The sequence below is a fragment of the Cervus elaphus genome, chromosome 1 (assembly GCF_910594005.1).
Source record: "Cervus elaphus chromosome 1, mCerEla1.1, whole genome shotgun sequence".
NCBI lineage: Eukaryota > Metazoa > Chordata > Mammalia > Artiodactyla > Cervidae > Cervus > Cervus elaphus.
The window spans coordinates 68,545,850-68,562,196 of NC_057815.1; the positions used below are offsets into that span (position 1 = coordinate 68,545,850).

General features: G+C 46.9%; 1 protein-coding gene across 4 annotated transcripts in view; it reads right to left on the reverse strand.

Moving 5' to 3' along the window:
• Positions 1 to 16,347, reverse strand: part of MAP6 (microtubule associated protein 6) — an 80,238-nt gene that overhangs the window by 19,338 nt on the left and 44,553 nt on the right. For all 4 annotated transcript variants that reach the window (XM_043907529.1, XM_043907520.1, XM_043907512.1 and 1 more), the window contains exon 2: positions 2,640 to 2,853. In XM_043907529.1, coding sequence (XP_043763464.1) covers positions 2,640 to 2,853 — 214 coding nt within the window. The remainder of the gene's footprint in view (positions 1 to 2,639; positions 2,854 to 16,347) is intronic.

The window sequence follows — 16,347 nt, forward strand, 5'->3', positions numbered from 1 at the left end:
GGTGGGATTTGGAGGGAGAATTTAGAGAGAAGATATGATTAGTGAAAGGATAACCTTCATGAAAGCACAGGACTCTGAGAAGCATGGCATGTAAAGCCCCTTTGCTGACGCCTGGTCACCTGGCATCTCTCACCTGGAGCTCCTGGTCCCCCGTTCTAGCCGCCCTCTTGCTAGCCACTCTGGCTCCTGATGCCGGCTCTGGCCCCCAGGTCCCCCAGGCGCTGGACTGTATTTCTGGGCTGCTGCCCCTCCCGGTGGGGAGATTGTATCTCACTATCCTGCTCAACTCAGGCAGGCACAGGAGTGGCTGTAGTCAATGAAATGTGAGCCGAGGTGACGAGTCCCCCTCCAGACAGAAGGCCAGGAGTCGGCCCACGCTTCCCATTGTACTAGTTTCCTCTGCCACAGAGAGGCCGCTCCTCACCGGGAGTTTCAGCTTGAAAGGGTGTGGACGCGGAGAGCTGTAGCCCACCCACGGTGGACACATGGTAATAAGAAATCAACCTTTGTTGATGGAAGACATCAAGATTCTGGGTATCTTCCATTCACAGCAAAGAGTTGGACACAACTGAGTGACTTCACTTTCACTTTCACTTTCCATTCACAGCAGCAGCCAATCTTCCCTGTTTCTGAGCTCCTGTGGACAGACGTCCTCACTGAGAGGCCTGGGTGGGCAGTCTCGCCCAGCGAGGCCTTCAGCACTGCCCAGCGTCCCCTCCTCCTCCCTGGCTGGCTCCCCAGATGGTCTTCTCCAGAGCTGCTGTTCAAGCCCATTTCATTCTCCCCAAGCTTTCTCTGCTAGTTCTGCCCCCGCATTCCTAGAAGACGGCAGTGGCTTTTCTTTCTCAAGAATTCTGGGCCACTGGATATGGTCCCTCAATATGTTACCCTCCTCCCATCCATCTCTGGATTTCCTTTCCCCAATCTTCCCTCCTTCCTCCACTCAAGTCTTCTTTTGTCCAGAGCCAACCCTATATCTTGGTCCCACTTCACCTGTAGAAGGGGGACAGAGATGATGCTGGGCCTCACCAGCTGGGTCATCCACTCAGTGAGGTTCAGGGGCTCTCAGTCACTGTCAACCTATAAATAAGATCATCCTGGCTTGCCTAGGCCTGAGAGCTTTTATGGAATATGGAACCATTAATGTTATAACTGGAGTAGTCCAGGCAAACTGGGTTGGGTAATTCCCTTACCTGTAAACCAGTCCTGGATCAAAGAGGAAACTCCGCTGGACTGTAAGACTTTAGGGCAAAGCAGAGCAAAGGCTACATAGGTTCTCAGACTTTTTCTGCTATTATAGAAAGGACAGCTGATGTTTTCATGATTCCATGTGGCTTGATATCATAGAATAAGTTATGGCATGTGTGATTCCAGCCTCAACAGCAGAATATCCAACAGGATTTTCCCCCTCTCATGATTGCACATCGGTATACAAATAAAGCAAAGCATTGTTGGACGGCATCACTGACTCAATGGACATGAGTTTGAGCAAAACTCTGGGAGATGGTGATGGACAGGGAAACCTGGTGTGCTATAGACCATGGGGTCACAAAGGGTCAGACATGACTTAGTGACTGAACAACAACAATTGTCTTCATAGGAAAACACCTGAATCCACTGTTCTTACTTAGAAATGAAGATCATTCACAAACTGTTCATCATAGTAACAAATTACTTGGAACACTTCTTGCAGCTGATGTGACAGGTGTGTTCTGACAGACTAAGGATTGCTGCTGGATGGAGGGAAAGGATAAGAAAGAGCAGGTGATTTTCAGGGACTCGGGAGGTGAGAAACTGTCCAGTGATTGGAGCAGAGAATGGGGAAGGGGCTGGGTGGGAAAGAAGTCAGGCGAGGATGCCCCCACGTCTGGGCCAGTGCTTTAGGGGCAAAAGCAGTTATTTTAAGACAAGGGGGTTTAGGGCTCAGGTGAGATTTTCTACCATTTCTTTCTCAGTTTCTCAAAATCAGAAGCTAATTCTCTGGAAATCTAAAAGTTTTTAAACTGTTTTCATTCTAGGTAACGTGTGATCAGTTGCTCAGTTGTGTCCTACTCTTTACGACCCCATGGACGGTAGCCCAGCAGGTTCCTCTGTCCATGGGACTCTCCAGGCAAGGATACTGGAGTGGATTGCCATTTCCTACTCCAGGGGATCTTCCCAGCCCACGCATCAAACCCTTGTCTCTTGAATCTCCTGAATTGGCAGTCTCTGGAATTTACCACTGACCCACCTGGAAATCCCTGTTTTAGGTAATGTTCCTTTAGAAATTCCCTTTCGATTTAGCAAAGGTTGGGCTTCCCTTGTGGCTCAGCTGGTAAAGAATCCGCCTGCAATGTGGGAGACCTGGGTTTGATCCCTGGGTTGGGAAGATCCCCTGGAGAAGGGAACAGCTACCCACTTCAGTATTCTGGCCTGGAAATTCCACGGACTGTATAGTTCATGGGGTTGCAAAGAGTTGGATAGGACTGAGCAACTTTCACTTTCCCGGTAAGAAGCCATTCTATCTCTGTGTGCTAAGAAGGAAAGAAGGGACTTTAAGGAAGCTTTAAGGACCAGAGTTGGCAGTATCCCCGCCCCCATCTCTGCTACCATTAACCCCTCCATGCCAGACTGCTGGTGGGTCCCCAGATCTGTCTCACCTTTGGAGGTTCCTTGAAGGGTTCGCTATAGAGGCTGCGTATTCTTCTGCGATCAATGACCTTATTGTCAGCTGGGGTTGGCTTATTGGCCTCCCCTTTGAACTGGGCACTGTAGCTGGTCTCATGAGCCATCTTATCATCTGGGGGCTTGTACTGAGGCTTGGCTTTTATCGGTTTCACAGGCTTGATGTCCGTCCATGCTCTGAATTCATTCCTGCAAATCAAAGAAAAGCTAAGTGATTCGATACATCCTCTACCTAGCAGCAGGGCCTTCTCTCAGAGCTGCAAGCACAGCAAGCTCTCTGTTAGTGCCTGTCGTTCTGACTGATGTGTGGCTGACGAGTGAACTCTCTCTCCTGCATAAATGTAAGCATTCCTTCTGGCCCAGTCGAGGTAGATTGTGGCAACAGCAGTAGTACCTCAGAGAGAGAGTGCAGGCTCCCAGCTCCCACTGCGTGACCATGGCCAAGCAGTCCTAATCTCTGGACCTCCTTTTCACAATATCTAAAATGAGGCTGAGAAAAAAAAAAGATCAAAAACTAAGATCATGGCATCCAGTCCCATCACTTCATGGCAAATAGATGGGGAAACAATGGAAACCGTGACAGACTATTTTCTTGGGCTCCAAAATCACTGCAGATGGTGACTGCAGCCATGAAATTAAAAGACACTTGATCCTTGGAAGAAAAACTGTGACAAACCTAGGCAGCATATTAAAAAGCAGAGACATTATTTTGCCAACAAAGGTCTGCCTAGTTAAAGCTATGGTTTTTCCAGTAATCATGTAGGGATGTGAGAGTTGGATGGTAAAGAAAGTTGAGCATCGAAGAATTGATGCTTTTGAAATGTGATGTTGGAGACTTTTGAGAGTTCCTTGGACTGCAAGGAGATCCAACCAGTCCATCCTAAAGGAGATCAGTCCTGAATATTCATTGGAAGGACTGATGCTGAAGCTGAAACTCCAATACTTTGGCCACCTGATGTGAAGAACTGACTCACTGGAAAAGACCCTGATGCTGGGAAAGATTGAAGGCAGGAGGAGAAGGGGTTGACAGAGGATGAGAGGGTTGGATGGTGTCCAAACTCGATGGACATGAGTTTGAGCAAGCTCCAGGAGTTGGTGATGGACAGGGAAACCTGGCGTGCTGCAGTCCATGGGGTCGCAAAGAGTTTGACATGACTGAGTGACTGAATTGAACTGAAAATGGGGCTGAAGACTCAATCATCAGTCATTTATGAGTTCAGCACATATGACCCAATGCTGCTGTGTGTGAGGTGAGAGAGTCGTGACTGTTACATGGACGGTGTGCCCGGTTGGTTGTGGTCAAACAAAAAATGCCAGTTCTCTTCCTTCCTTTGTTGTGATGAAGACATTTTGTAACCCCGAATCCTTAAAGTTTATTCCTCCCTGTGATAGCAGAGGGCTTGCTTTTTGTGTGCTGCCTGAAATTTAACAATCTCAATCACTTTAGATGAAAATCCTTATGAAATGTCTAAATGCCTGCAGATCATAAGCGACATGTACTGAACACAACTGGATGTCACCATGAGGACTTGTGTTGGGATATATGACGTATAGGAGAGTCTTGGTGGGGTTGGTGTAAATGGCGGCTGGCTCTTACTCTACGTGATCCCCATCTGCTGCTTTTCACAGTTTGTCAGGCTGCTTGCTCATAGCACTCTCTCTCCTGGTTCCTGATCTGTTACAGGAGGAGATGGTGACAATGTTGAAAACAGGGTAAAATTAATATTGCTGCTGATGGAGGCCACCGGGTCTGTCCTGTTTGTTGAGTGCAAGACATTGAGCATCTAAGCTCTGTGGCTCTGAGCTTTTTATCAGGTTTCCCTTCATTGGGCTGTGAGAAGCTGTGGGAGAGGAAGAGCCAGCGCGTGACTCTCTGTCAAGTCAGGTTCTCCAGTGCCGTCTCTCATCCTCATGGTAACTCCCTCCTCCGGGGCTCAGACATGAGTGCCACCGACAAGAGGCCCCAGGGCACAGTAGAGAGAGCGCTCAGACTGTGATGGAGACGCACGAATTCTAGCCCTGGCTCTACCTCTAGGTAGCTGCTGAGCAGGTTTCTCCCCTCCCTGAGTCTTAGTTTCCTCATTTGTCAAAAAAAAAAAAAAAAGACTGACCAGATATGTCTTTATAATGTCCTTCGGACTCTGAGGCTCTCTGTGTTGATAAAGCTGGTTTGGCAACACCGAGCTATACCCTGGTCATTTGAGCTCCTGAGGGGCACAGGCTCACGTGTAAACAGAGAGACCACAGTTTCTTAAGAGACCTTCCCCAAGCTTCAGGCTCACCTTTCCAGTGCGGCTGGAACCTCCACCTAGATGCCCCTACCAACTCAAACTCAGCGTCCCTAGAACCAAATCAACTTGTCTCCCCGGCCACGTGGTCTTCTCTTCTTGGATTCCCTCACTGCTCCATCTCACTCACCCACCCACCATTCATTCATTCATTAAACATTTACTGAGTGCTTAGGTTTGCTTAGGATGCTGAGCTCAAGGTGTGGGAGTGGGAGGGGTGGGAGGACAATAAGTGAGGCTCCGTATAGGAGAAGGGGCTGGGAGCACAGGGGAGGAGCTCCTGGGCCAGGTTGGGAATTGAAGGACAGGTTCCAGAGGAAACCACAGAGGTTGGCAGGGAGCTGACGGAGAGAAGGGGTGGGTTCCAGGTAGGATGAGGAGCACACAAAGAGGCACGGCCCCCCAGGAGGATGTGTGGGAAGCTGGGGTGACAGGGCTGAAACCTGGTGGGGGCATGAGAGGCTGGGTGGTCATGACGTTCCTGCCAGTCTTGCCGAGGGGATAGTCTGGACTGTAACAGGGAGTTGCCAAATAAGTTCAAGGTGCATGTGGCCAGATTCCTTTTGGGGAAGAGAACTTTGGAAGCAGTGTGAATGGGGACAGAGCGGAGGGGTGGGGCTGGAGGCCAAGAGGGCTGTGCAGTGAGCTGGGAGGAAAGCAGAGGCCTGAATTGGGGAGGGGGGGTGCTTGGAACACAGCGCTGAGGGGATGGGCAGGACTTGAACTCCGCTGAGCTGGGGGAGGCCAGACTCAGAGAGAGATTTGGGGGTTTGTGGGATGGGGCGGGGGGGATGTTACCCATGAGCCAGGGAATCTTGGAAGAGAGGGGGTTTAGGAGGAGGGCTGAGACCCTCCTGATTTTGTTAACGGCAGCACCTACTTAGCTTCTAGAGAGCTTTTTGATCCTCTCCTCTTCCCTACACCTCTGTAGACTCAACCCATTACCACAACCTGACTTCTGAGCCATTCTGTCCCCACAAGCCCAGCTCTGGCTCAGGTTGTAGCTGGGTCTCTGATCACTATTACCTGCCTGAGGTGCCAGGCCCTCCCTCCTTCTTCCCACCCTCAGTTCCAAAGCCCTGATACTTGGCCCAGGTCTCTTGGTAGCCAAAGCAATAAGAACCTGGCTCCCAAAATATGATGGCAGAAACCTGGGTTCTCTGCTCCCACCCCTGCCTGCTTGCTACAGAATGAGGGCTGAAGTAGGTATACACTGGCCCTAAGCACTGTTTCTGGGTCATCTCTCCTGGGCTGGCCTTCTCAGCTTTCTTTCTGCAGTGGCTGGCAAAGGTCTCACTGTGAGCATTATCAATGGGACGTGTCCTTGAGGGGACAGCTCGGTAACCCTGGTCTTGAACAACTTTGGTACATCATCTCTATGTGGGATGTGTTAATGAGTCTCATACTAAGTTCACCGCAGTTATGACAGGCTGATAGGTTTAAACCCAAATTTTATTACCTAGGACTTTCTTTGAACCCTCTACAAAGCCTTCCCCAGCCACATGGAACAACTAATTATATGTCATAAAAGAAGAATTACGTACCATTCATTAGTTACCTCTTATAAGCTGGAAGATTGTTTTTGTATATTTTCTATAATCCTTACAATGACTTTGAAAGGAGGTAGTATTATTTTCCCTTTTATGAAAGGGGGTCACCAAGGCTCAGAGAGGTTAAGTGACTTGCATAAGGCCACACAGCTGGCAAATAGCAGAGCTGATTCTCAGCCCAGGTCAGTCGGGCCCCAGAGCCCACCTCCTTCCCACTGCACTTGGACAATGTGCTGGAGCTGCAGTGTGCCCGAGGCTCCTGCCTGAGTAGGGTTGGGCCTGCTGTCTGCAACGCCCTGGAGGCTTTATATGACACAGACTGGACAGAGAATACCTGTGCTCCTCTGGCCCTCAGATGCTCCACCCAGAGCAGTGCGGGTCACATTCCCAGATCAGTCACATCTAGTGTCTCTTGCCATGAGTTTCATGGTCCCCTGTAACCATCAATTCCCCTTTCTGTGCAACTAGATTTCCACTTGTTCATTCACTCATTCACTTGTTTGGCATTTGCCAAACTCCAGCCATGGTATGGCCCGCAGAGAGGAGAAAGCCAAGGTAGTGGTCTCTACAGTTTAGTGAGTCAGGGTTTGTCCATGTGGGATCTCAAGAAAAGCCAGAATGAAGCAAACTGGACAGAGTCCAGAAGGAAAGAGGGGAAAAGATGCTCTGTTCTGGGGGTTAGGTGGGGAAGGGGGCACTGAAAGATGCAGATGGAGAAGTGGGTGGGGGGAATCGGGCAGCAGTGAGGTATGTGGGACAGGATCAGAGGCAGGTGAAGCGCTCAGGGAGCAGGTGAGTGAGACTCTTGGAGGGACGGTGAGGTGATTGGGTGGGCAGGAGCTGGGAGCAGGCTGTATAGAGCCTGGAATGCCACGTCGGGATGCTCGTTCGAGGCCTGGGGAGCCGCTGAACACTACTGAGCGAGGTGACTCACTTTTCCTATTCCTCCACTGACAGTATCCCCTCCTCGTGGACTGTCCCAGTTTTATTCTTCAAGGCCCAGTTCAGGGCTCTCCTCTTCCAGGAACCCCTCCTGGATTTCTCAGTCCAAAGTCTCCCAGTTCCTGGCTCCTGGGCCCTCTACTGTACTGTCTGACTCTGTGGTTGCCTAGCAGTCTCATGATCCTTTAATTCTTTCATGATTCCATTTGTTTCTCTTGGGGGATAAGACACTTAAGAGAAAATTCAGAACAGAACTCTCCTTCAAGTCCAGTCTCATTTGCATGGCTGTAGAGCAATATTCTTTAACTTTTCCTGTGGCAGACTGTAGGCAGGTTAGGGGCCTGGCTGGGTGAGGACCCCAGTCCCCACCTCCCTCAGGGCCCTTCCCTCACCCTGGGTCATCATTCAGAGCCATACTCCACGTCTTTCCTACATTCTTCATAAGACTGAAGGGCTTGGCATTCAGTAGGCATTTACTAGTAACAGCTGTTAGTGGAGTTCCTTTCTGGTCAGCTCCTGACCCTCCTCTGAGCCCCTCCTGCCCACCCAAATGGGGCAGTGCTTGCTCCTTGGAGACAAGAGAACATCGGAGACTTCTATCCAGTGTCCATCATGCTGAAATGATGATGGCCTCACCAGCGTGGCTCCTTCCCTCACCAGAGGCCCTTTCCACCAGGTACCAAGCTCTGTTACCTGTGTTTCCCTGCTGCCCTGCACAGCACAGCAAAACATCCAAGGAATATTTGGAGGATCAAAGAAAATCAAGTGTTCTGTTTTACTGCAGAGACTTGTGAAGGCTGCTCACATGTGGGGCTTCTATTATTGCTTAAAGCGTTAGCTGCTCAGTTGTGTCTGACTCTTTACCATCCCATGGATCGTATCCTGCCAGGCTCCTCTGTCCATTGGATTTCCCAGGCAAGAATACTGGAGTGGGTTGCCATTTCCTTCTCCAGGGGATCTTCCCAACCCAGGGATCGAACCTGGGTCTCCTGCATTGCAGGCAGATTATTGCTTAAACCACCTCCCCTAAAACCCACGAACTGCAGGTCTTAAGCCCTTGTCAGGAAGAGTTTCCCTTTCTAGGGTGAACATGCAAAGTCACCCAGCATGGACTCCATCCTCCCTAGATGGACAGGAGGCACCCAGCATCCCTGCTGAGTGAAGCTGCCCTGGTGGGAAAGGGGCTGACTGGGGGCAGCGGGAGCACCCGAGACTCAAGGCAGGTAAGGAGAAGAAAACTTAACAAACACTTGCCCAACACCTACTTGTTAAAAGGCTGAGCTGTTTAAAAATCTAATCCTGCTTTAGCCTTTGAACACCCTGAGTGGTCACTGTTACTCACCCCATGCTGTGTATGAGGAACTCAGCACGCAGCAAAGGGAAGGGACGCCAAGTCAGTAGAAGCTGGTACGTGGTGAGGCAGTTATTGGACTGCAGTCTGCCTGACTCCAAGGCCTTGTTATGTCCTCTTCCCTGCACTTGGGGATGGGTGTGTAACCCACCTCCAGCTCCTGGTGACTTGGCTCCTGGCAGTAAACACAAGAAAGCACTGCCCTTCAGCCCGTCTGGTGCGCACCGCAGCAAGGCTCTGGATGAACTGGGAGGATCCCCCCCTGCCATCTGCAGACTGCCATCCTGGCCTCCTGGAGTTGTTCCTCATCCACAGCTTTTCCTGTACTGGGATGTAAGGAAGCCACGGGGACAGGATGATCCAACCATGTTGCCAAGGGCCCCCTGTGCCCTCCACAGCAGACCCCCAGATGGACCCCATCACTGGAGGGTCAGTGCCTGACTGATGTCCTAATAATCCTGAAGGGGCAGAGAGGGTTTGGGACTGTGATGTCTCTCTGTGGTGGGTCAGCTGCAGAGAGAAGTGGCTGCACTACTGTGTTCAGATCTGGGCTTAAGGACTCCTTAAAGGACCCCGATGACAGCCCTGTGTGCTGGGAAAACCTATGGAGAAAGCCTGGGCTGGTCCCCAGGCCCTAGCAGGGGATGGCAGAGCAGGCCCAGGGCGTGCTGTCTCAGGAGGACTCAGTGGACAAGATTTTCCTGATCTGCTCCTTCAGGACTTTTAAATCACAGCCCGGTCATGTTAGAGTGACTGCTGAAGCAGGGCTTTTAGATCGTGCTAACCAGGTGAAGTTTTTAAAGGGGTCAGCAGACACCCTACCTTTACCTTCTCGAATCCAGCCCCTCTGCCCATCTCATCTGGGGCCTCAGCACCTCTTCTCTCTCCTTGGACCTAGCATCAGAATCCTGGTCCCTGTCTCCTCATTCTGACCCACAGGAGACATGCTGCAGGGTAAACCTGACTCCAGCTCAGCTGTGGGCACACTGCTCTCATCTGGAAACACCTTAGCTGTTCCCAGGGTCCTGAAGGACAAAGTTCCCAGCCGAGGGCCCTTCTGGTTGCCATGTGTCGTGATTTCTCAGGATGATATGCAGGGCCCTGTGATGTGGCCTGAGGTGACCCTTCCAGCTTCCTTTATCTTCATCCACTCCATCACTGAGTGAGCATTTCTGCATGCCAGGCACCTTGTAATGCCCTTAGACTGCACTGTCTTATGCAGTCCTCACAGGGACCCTGTGCCAAGGGGACCATCACTGCCTGGGAGGACTCCATGGCCCCACATCCCCAGACACAGACTGTGCTCTCCTGCCACGCTGTTCCCCTTTCTGGCTCGCTATTCCCTCCACACCTCCAGTTGCTGAAGCATTGCGTGACCTTCCGTGCCAGGCTCCAGTGCGCTCCTCTCTAGGGAGTTCCCTAGAGAGATCACTGCTGAATCCAGCCTGCCTCCTCTGACCTTCACCTCTTGGTGGCACTCATTTTGCTCCAGCTTATCCTAGGCTCCCTGTGGAGGCATCTTCCTTCCCTCCCAAATTGTGCCCCCGCTGAAGGTCAGGACTGCCTTTCTGCCTCTGTGTGTAACCCTCACTGTGCCCTGTATAACCCTCACTATGCCCTGTGTAACCCTCACTGTGCCCTGTATAACCCTCACTGTGCCCTGGCAAGGGATTCAGAATGCCACCTCCACCTCACCCCTGTGAACAGCTAAACATGAAGTCCCCAGGCTGCCCCAGCCGGGAAGGGGAGATAAAGTTGCTACACAAGCATCTCATGGCCTGTATACCACTTCTCGCAGTATGTCTACAAATTCCTCAACACTCTTCCCTTAGTGTTAGTATCAGTCGTTCAGTCATGTCCAACTCTTCGCAACCCTATGGACTGTAGCCTACCAGACTCCTCTGTCCGTTGAATTCTCCAGGCAAGAATATTGGAGTGGGTTGCCAGTCCCTTCTCCAGGGGATCTTCCCAACCCAGGGATCGAACCCAGGGTTCCCTCATTGCTTGGGTTGTAAGAACCTGAAGGAGAACATTTTGCAGCCTTCACTAGAGGTAGTAAAGCCTCCGATGCAGCAAAGTTGGTTAAGAAATAACATGCCTCGGGGCATGGTCACAAGCAGAAACAGAGAAACTCAGGCACTCACGGGAGAAAATGATGCCTCAGTGCACACAGCACATGCAGGGCTCAGGGAAACACAGGAAGGGAGGTCAGGGAGGTGGGAACAAGCATAGAAACTAGAGGAGAACAGAGATGGTGGTTCCGTGGCAAGAGCATAGGCTCTAGAATGAAATAAACCGGGGTGCCATCTGGGCACTAACTCTCCATCAGCCCCTCATCTGCTCTGGAGCTCAGTGAGCTCATCTGGAAACTCCTGGACAAGGCCTGTTTCACAGGATTGATGAGGGTTTAAATGAGAATTGTTAGTTGCAGAAGACCTGAACATCAGAATTATCAAATCTGTGGTGGATAATTATATACTAATGTATTTGGTTTTCATTACAGAGTCACGTGTTCAAGAAAAATGATGGCACATCTTCTCCATTCCAGTCACGGAGCTGGAAACTGTGAAAGCCAGATGCTGCCTCTGCCTCACTGACCTTGCAGTCAGTGGGGAGGTCTAAACAATTACACAGACATCAAACATCCGTCAAGGCTATTGTTTGCTTCTGACCACTGCAGTCAACGTTCCAGTGCCCGAAATGCACAAAATGTGGACAGAAGCTCCCAGTAGCGATTTCATTTCGTTTCAAATGATTCATTCTGAATGCATTTCATGTTAAACTCAAACAAAGTGGCATTCAACCAATGCCTGATTAACTGAATCTCCAATACTGAGGGTCCACTATAAGCAGATGTTCACTTCTTAAGGCCTTGTCCCACTTAAGCACATTTTCCTCCAGTGATTGAAGGGGAGATATTGAAAGAGCAATTACAGAGGGAGAGACGGAAGACAGGCGGGAGCTGGGTGATTGATGAAGCCAGGTCCCAAAAGAGGAAGGGGGAGGGAAAGCGTCTGGGGGATGCGGGGAGGATTTGGCCTTGGGGAGACATTGTAAAAGAAGAGAATAGAGGCTAGCCCTTCATTTCTCCTGTGGAAAAGCCTGATGTTTACAAGAAAAAATGGAAGAGAATTATAGAAGGACAATTTTACAGCTGTGAAGAATATCTACGTGCATTAATTGGTATAAACCACTTCTTAGCAGAAGTGAAGGCAGAATAATAGATTATTGCCAACTACAATCAAATATAAATTCTACTTCTCTGCCCATAAGCTCAGATTTATTTATTATGTGTCCTAAGTCCTTGGGAAAGAGAATGCTTTCCCCATTCTCTTGACAACAGAATTCTCAACAACATTCCTCGACTGCTTTATGAGGAAAGAAAACCACACTTCACAATCTTAATGGTTTAAAATCTTCCTGTGGATGCACATCAGTGATTTGCGTTGTCATGGAAACACTGTCTTTGTTCAAAAATCACGTCTACACTTGTTATATTAAAGTGTTCTAGAAGGGAAGCGGGCTCCTTCTTGAACTCTGACAGAGGCAGTCAGAGAGTGATGTCGGTTGCCAAGCTATTGTCAGGAGTTGGCTAAAGGACACAGGATTTGTAGATGAAAAAGAAATGAATATCCCTGAGCCTAGAGGGTGGCAGGAGGCTTAGAAGTTCTCTTCTTCCAGAGGGGAATGGATGGTCGCTTCTTCCAGCCAGAGATGTCTGGGTCAAGAGAGGAGTGTCATGATCTATGCAGGTTTATGTGCTTCATGCATCTTTCAGTTTCTTTTGGGTGAAAGGAAGCAAAGGGACTCTTATGGAGAATGCCAACATTCTAATCATCTAAGATTGCTCTTCTTACCCATTAAGATCTGGTATGCACGTGCACACTGTGTACAATGGTTTTCTTTTTTTTTTTTTTTCGATGGTTTTCTAAAATAAGGAAAGCACACATTGGGCAAAAAAAAAAAATTGTCAGTATGTAAAGTTGGAAGCTAATCTAACATGAACAGAGAATGAAAGGAAAAGAATCCTCCTTTCTCTTACATGGAGATATCTGCCATGGACATCAGTTGGCAAAGACAAGTGTCGGGATGTGGGCCCCCTCAATAGGTAAATGGCTCATTCTGCAGGTCACTGCCATCTCAGTCTGTCACGGGCTGAGTGGGGCTCACAGGCCCCTGTGCACCTGGGAAACAGTGCCTCACAGAAAGAAAGACACGTGCACAAAATGTATATAGTTATGAGTTGTTTAGTCGCTGAGTCGTGTCTGACTCTTTTGCGATCCATGGACTGTAGACCGCCAATCTTCTCTGCCCACAGGATCTCCCAGGCAAGAATACTAGAATGGGTTGCCATTTCCTTCTCCAGGGGATCTTCCCAACCCAGGGATCAAACTCACGTCTCCTGCATTGGCAGGTGAATTCCTTACCACTGAGCTACCAGGGAAGCCCATAATTTAGAATACAGATAGATAAAAGTGAAAACTGCTCAAACTAGGAGTCAAACATTTGTTTCTATACAAATTCAGATTGCAGTATCTATGCTAGGAACTGTAGGGAAGAAAAAGGGTGCAAAATAAGAAACTTACAGTTGGCAGAGTGAGAAAGATTGGTGGTGAAGGTAAGTACACACACAAATATGCCTCACGCAGAAAAGAGTAAGAGCTAGATGAGAGGTTGTGAGAAAATTACAGTTAACTCCCTCCTCGATCCCCTTACTCCCATGTTTGCATTATTATCTTGGTTTATTGGTTGCAGAAATGCAGGGGTAGTTGTGCTGCAAGATCACAGTTATCTGGTTGAGGCTGCTCTCTTCTGGATGGTTGTGTCCCCAAAGACCCGTGTCTATTACTAGCAGAAAGATGGTTCCTAGGACAGGAAATGGGAACCCTTAGAGTTGTCCCAAAAGTGGGGAAGGAGTGCTGCCTCCTTCTGGGTAAACCTAGAATTCTGGGAGAACACTCCCATGAGATGATCTATAAAAAGTGGTTGATACACCTTGTATGATACACCTACTGAAGTGCTTGATAAGTATGTTTCCTCATTCTTTGTTCTGTGTATAGGAGGGATTTGTAAATCTTTTTCAATAATCAAAGCTGATGCTGAAGATATCATTTTATGACTTTTTGAGATCTACGCTCATTTACTCTTTAAAGTTTAGCTCCCTTATAAGGAAATACTAAGAACAACTTTATGTCAATAAACTTGACAATATAGATGGAATGGACAAGTTCTGAAAAAGATGCAAATCACAAAAGCTGACTCAAAAAGAAACAGAAAATCTAAATAAATGTATTTCAAGTAAAGAAACTGAATTGGTAATTTTAAACCTTTCCACAAAGAAAATCCAAATGCCTGGTGATTTTTCTATCAAACATTAGAATTAAAATTCACATTGTTGAATTCTATCAAACATTAAGGAAAAAATAAATACCCATCCTAACAATCTTTTTTAAAAATGGAGGAAGAGAGAATACTTCCCAACTCATTTTAAGATGGGTAAAATCAGGTATTACCCTGATACCAACCCAGTGAAATACATTGTAAGAAAACTATAGGCTAACATTACTCTTGAATATAGATATTAAAACTCTTAACAAAAGATTATAAAAAAAATTATCAAATAAAACCCAGCAATATATAAAAAACAAACAAACAGTTAAAGCAGCATTAACAAGTGAGGTTTATCCCAGGAATGCAAGTTAGGTTTAACATACAAAAAATAAATTATGAAAAAAAAAAAATTATGTAATACGTCATTTTCATAGAATAAAGAACAGAAATCACATGATCATTTTTAATAGATACAGAGAAAACACTAGATAAAGTCTAACACCTTTTAATGATTAAAAAAAAACTCTGTAAAGTAGGAATAGAAGGAAATTTCCTCAGCCTAATAGAGGACATCTACAGAAATACTACAACTACCATCATGCTCAATGGTAAAAGACTTAATGCTTTCCCCCTAAGATCTAGAGTAAGATAAGGTTGTCCACTGTCATTATTTTTATTCAACATTACAGTGGAGTCAGTAGCCAGTATATAATAAAGAAGATGAAATTAAAGGGATACAGATTAGAAAAGAAGTAAAACTATCATTATTTGCATGTAACATTGACTTGCATTTAGAAAATCCTCAGGAAACCACAAAAAGTTCTAGAACAAATGAATGAGTTTAGCAGGGTTACTGGATACACATTCAATATACAAAAATTAACTATCTTCCTACAGACTAGTCACAGACAGTAAGAAAACAAAAAATTTAAAAATCCATTCACAACAGCATCAGAAAGAATAAAACACTCTGGAACAAATTCAACAATGCCTGAATACTGAACACTACATAATATTGCTGAGAGAATTTGAAGACCTAAACAAATGAAGGCGATGGCACCCCACTCCAGTACTCTTGCCTGGAAAATCCCATGGACAGAGGAGCCTGGTGGACTGCAGTTCATGGGGTCGAGAAGAGTCGGACACGACTGAGCGACTTCACTTTCACTTTTCACTTTCCTGCATTGGAGAAGGAAATGGCACCCCACTCCAGTGTTCTTGCCTGGAGAATCCCAGGGACGGGGGAGCCTGGTGGGCTGCCGTCTATGGGGTTGCACAGAGTCGGACACGACTGAAGCGACTTAGCAGCAGCAGCAGCAAACAAATGAAGACCTACACAATGTTCTTAAATTGGAAGATTCAATAATCCTAAGATGGCATTCTAGAAATTGATCTATAAATTCAAAGCAAATCTTATTAAGATCCCAGCAAGACTTTTTGTAGAAAATGACAAGCTGATTTTAAAATCGATATAGAAATACTGGAGACCTAGAATTTATATAACTTTTTTGAGAAAGAGAAACAAAGTGAGTATTTCTATTTCCTTATTTTAAAACTTATTGTGAAGCTACAGTAATCAAGGGTGCTACTGGCATAAAGATGGACACATAGATGCATGAACAAAATAGAGAGTTCAGAAATCGATCTTTGTAAACAGTAGTGTGTTGAAGTCTACCTATCTTAACTCACAGAGCTGACCGTCAAATTTTCAGAAATTTGGTGAGCTAATTATTAAATTTTTGGTAGTTTGAAATTAGCTATGTGAATATATTCATACTAGGAAATTGGCCAACACTACAAATTAAGCCCTTTCTTTTCCCCAGGGCTAAACATTTATCATCATACCACTACTTACAAATTTGTTTTTGACAAAAGTGCTAAGATAAATCAATGGTGGAGAGGATAGTCTTTTCAACAAATGGTTCCAGGAAAACTGGGTGTCCTTATGGAAAGAAACTTAAGCTCAATCATTGCCTTATACTACATACAAAAATTAATTAAAATGGAGCTAGATGAAATTCTAGATCAATTTCTAGGATGCCATAGACCTAAACTAAAGGTAAACTCTAAAATGATATGACTTCATAATGAAAACGTGGAAGAAAATCTTGTGACCTTGGAGTAGGCCAAGATTTCTTAGATATGACACAAAAGCCAAAAAACAATAAAATATAAAAATGATAAATTCAGTTCATCAAAATTAAACATTTTTACTCTTCAA